General features: G+C 47.5%; 1 protein-coding gene across 1 annotated transcript in view; it reads right to left on the bottom strand.

Moving 5' to 3' along the window:
• LOC109921230 (complement component 1, q subcomponent binding protein) overlaps positions 1 to 1,879 on the bottom strand; it is an 11,446-nt gene extending 9,567 nt beyond the window's left edge. Inside the window, exons 1-2 of the mRNA XM_020521266.2 lie at positions 1,575 to 1,879; positions 1,024 to 1,174 (exon numbers count right to left, since the gene is read on the bottom strand). Of these exons, the coding sequence (XP_020376855.1) occupies positions 1,024 to 1,174; positions 1,575 to 1,809 (386 nt within the window). The 5' untranslated portion in view covers positions 1,810 to 1,879. The remainder of the gene's footprint in view (positions 1 to 1,023; positions 1,175 to 1,574) is intronic.
• Between the last annotated feature and the right edge of the window lie 1,748 nt (positions 1,880 to 3,627).

Raw genomic sequence — 3,627 nt, 5'->3', positions numbered from 1 at the left:
GAGTCCAAGTTGTAATGGACTCCAGAGTCCAAGTTGTAATGGACTCCCATTATAGAAGCGCTGTTGTCTTGTGCAGGTTCACAGGCACATGCTTTACAGGAGGCTCCACAGCACTGAGGATGTCATCTAGTAAGGGGACGAAACATCTGCTATCAAACCTCCCAGCTCGGCGAACACACCAACATCTACAACCAGTACCGGAGTTACAAATCTTCACTCAAACCCTGGACTTCCATTGTATTTCAACATATTTTCTAAAATTAAAATGCATTTTTCAGCATGTAGTACATAATTATTCTACATTCAATTCTTTTGGGGCAGAAGTAACTAGATGCCGAGATATTCGATTGTTGGCTTAACTTTCACCTGAGTGAGAGGTTGTGGGTTTAATGCCCTGCTCCAGGGACTTGTATATTTGATAAAAACAATTACTGTGGATTCAGATCTGAAATACAAGCTGCTGGAGAAATTTAACAGATAACAGCAGCATCTCCAGTTCCAAAAACGTTACACTGGACTCAATGTTATTTGCTTGGGGAAGTGATGGCCGGGAAATATTACCTTTAGGCTATTAATCTGATCGTAGCAAACAGATTTCCTTCCTCAAGGAAAGAAGCTGTCGTTCTTACCTGGTCTGGCCTACATGTGACTGCAGATAACGTGGTTGATCTTAACTGTCCGCTGGGATATACGATAAATGCTGGCCCAGCCAGAGGCACCCATGAGGGAATGAAAAAGAAACCTCAACAGAAACTATCAGGCCTGTTGAACTTATCAGCAATGTGGTCTTTGTTATGTACTCCTGTCCATCACCTACTGCACAATAGGAAGCGCTTTCTTTAGGATGAGTTGTTAAACCAAGAGATACCATCAAGTTCAGGTGAGATTTTAAAAACAAATCTACGGAACTAGTTAAAAAAAAAAGCCAAATTCTTGTCCTGTCCACAATCCGTTGTCATGATTTTAACTAAAAACATACAAACTGGCTGCTTGCCCAAATGCTACCTGAGTGACCTCACTTACTTTTCACCATCAACTTTCCTTACAAGTTTCGCCTCAGTCCCATTCAGCCCAATTTCCCAGCCTCCTGACACCTTCGGCAGTGACGAACTCTTCTGGATTTTCTTCTCCTCCTTGATTTCATCAATGAGAAATTGAGCGAATGCTTTGTCACCTACAGGGACAACGCAAATCCAGCCAGTTGAGATCAGATACAAGAACACCACATCATGTTTCACACAGACAGCGACCCAAAGCTCTCGCTGGCTTCACAGCCGAGGACTTGGCCCTGAAGAAGAGGAGACCTTCAACTTAGAGCCTAAGTCACAGAAGTCAATAGCACAGAAAAAGGCCCCTCAGGCCCATCGAGTCTGCACCAGTTTAAAAATAATCATCTAACTATTCTAATCCCGTTTTGCAGCACAGCCTGGGTGGGCAGCAGTGCACAGCATAGCAGAGGCCATAGCCCCACCAATGAACCAGGGAGAGGCGGGAGAGGGGCTGAGGTCAGGGACGGGGACGGGGACAAGGACCAGGGGCACGGGGACCGGTTCTGCACCCACCCCCTCCCTTACCCTCCGTGTGTAGGGCCCCGCAGCCGCAGGACACGCCGTTGAGAAGGTGGCTGGAGCCGAGCGGCCTACGGCCCGAGGCCGAGCTGCAAAGCAGCCACATGGAGCGAGCGAGGCCGCGGATCCCCGGATGCCCGGGCCGCATGACGGAGGCGAGCGGCGGTGTCGTCAAGGTAGCCTGAGGGCCCAGACGGGAGGAGACCGACACGAGCCGGGACAGGAACCGGAGCCTCAGCATGGCAGCAGGGAACAGCGTGAAGATCGTGACCCGGAACCGGAAAAATCAGAGCAACACCATCGTCCCCCCAACCACAACCAATCAGCTGCTGGGATGGAGGAACCAATCAGCTGCAGGGATCTAGGCTCAAATCAACTGCTGAGATAGAGAGACCAATCAGCTGCTAGGATAGTGGGAGCAATCAAATACTCAAATTGAGGGACCAAAGAACGACTGGGATCCAGGGATGAATCCACTCCTAAGAGTGAGGGACCAATTAACTGCTTGGATTGAGAGACCTATCAGTTTCTGGGATTGCAAGACCAATCATCTACTGGGATCAAGGGACCAATCAGCTGCTGGGATCAAGGGAACAATCATTGATGGGAAGGTGAGACCAAACAGCATCTGTGATCGAGGGAACAACTAATTGCTGGGGTTGATGGAGAAATCAGCTGCTGGGATTGAGATACTCGTCGGCTTCTGGAATCAAGAGTCCAAATCAACTTTAAGGGTCGAAGACCAATTAGCTGCTGCAATTCAGGGGCCAATCATCTTCTTGGATCAAGGGACCAGTAGCTACTGGCAATGAGCTCTAAATGAGATTCTGGGATTGAGGGACTAATTGAGTGGAGGTGTAGCAGCGCTGCGTTCAAGCTCCTGAGCTTGTCCACATACGTCTGCTTTTCTTTTTTAATTTCTTTTTGCTTTTGCTTTCTCCTTTCTTTGGTGATGGGTGTTGCCTGAGCATGTTCCGGAAGCATCAGGAGGAAATCAGAGGTGGCAGCTTCAGTGCCGATGGGATTGCGTCTTTGTCAGGTCTGGAGCGTGGAGTGATCCAAATGTGGGAAGAGCGAGCGGTGACTGAGGTCTCCCCGTATCTGCAACAGCAGTGGCGAGAACCAGACAGCCGACATCTCCCGGAGAGTGAGCTAAGCAGAGGAGTTCGGAGCCACAGCATGCCTAAGCACACAAGAAAATGTTGCAACTTTAACTTTAATTTCTTCATTTTTCCAATTAATATGAAGGACTTTAACGTTAACTATTACTTTATTACTTTATTTCTTTATTTTTCTGTTTACACTATGATAGTCTGTAATGTTTAACTTTTAACATTGTTTTTCTCTTTTACCACTTTCTACCTGGGTACCATTGTACCTAAGAGATAGCAAGAACTGCCGATGCTGGAATCAGAGATAACACAGTGTGGAGCTGGAGGAACACAGCAGAAGAAGGGTCCCGACCCAAAACGTCAGCTTTCCTGCTCCTCTGATGCTGCCTGGCCTGCTGTGTTCCTCCAGCTCCACACTGTGTTACCATTGTACCTAAGATATGGCAACATTGTACACTTTCCATTGTACTCTTGTACTTCTGTACTCGAGTACACATGACAATAAAACGTCGGAATCTAAAACCAAATTTAATCAGCTGCTGGGATTGAGGGACCAATCAACTCTGGAAATGGATGGAACCAATCAGCTGCTTGGGCTGAAGACACAATCAGTTACTGGGATCAAGGTACCAATCACCTGCTGGGATCGACAGATCAATCAACTTCATGGGATGGAAACACCAAACAACGTTAGGATTGAGAGACCAATCGGCTACTGGGATCAAGGGACCAATCAGCTGCTGCTATGAAGAAACCAATCAGCTTCTGGAATCCAGAGATCAATTAGTTACTGGGATTGATGGAGCATTCAGCTGCTGGGATCAAGAGACCAATCAATTGCTGGTGTTGAGGGACCAGTGACAGTGCAGTTCAAAGAATCATAGCAACCCCACTGCAATCTAGGGACCAATCAGCTGCTGAAATAGGTGGAACCAATCAACTGGTTC

Source organism: Rhincodon typus, chromosome 26, assembly GCF_021869965.1.
Source record: "Rhincodon typus isolate 14 chromosome 26, sRhiTyp1.1, whole genome shotgun sequence".
NCBI classification, from domain to species: Eukaryota; Metazoa; Chordata; class Chondrichthyes; order Orectolobiformes; family Rhincodontidae; genus Rhincodon; species Rhincodon typus.
The sequence above is the reverse complement of the archived record's forward strand: the minus strand, read 5'-3'. Positions and strand labels throughout refer to the sequence as shown.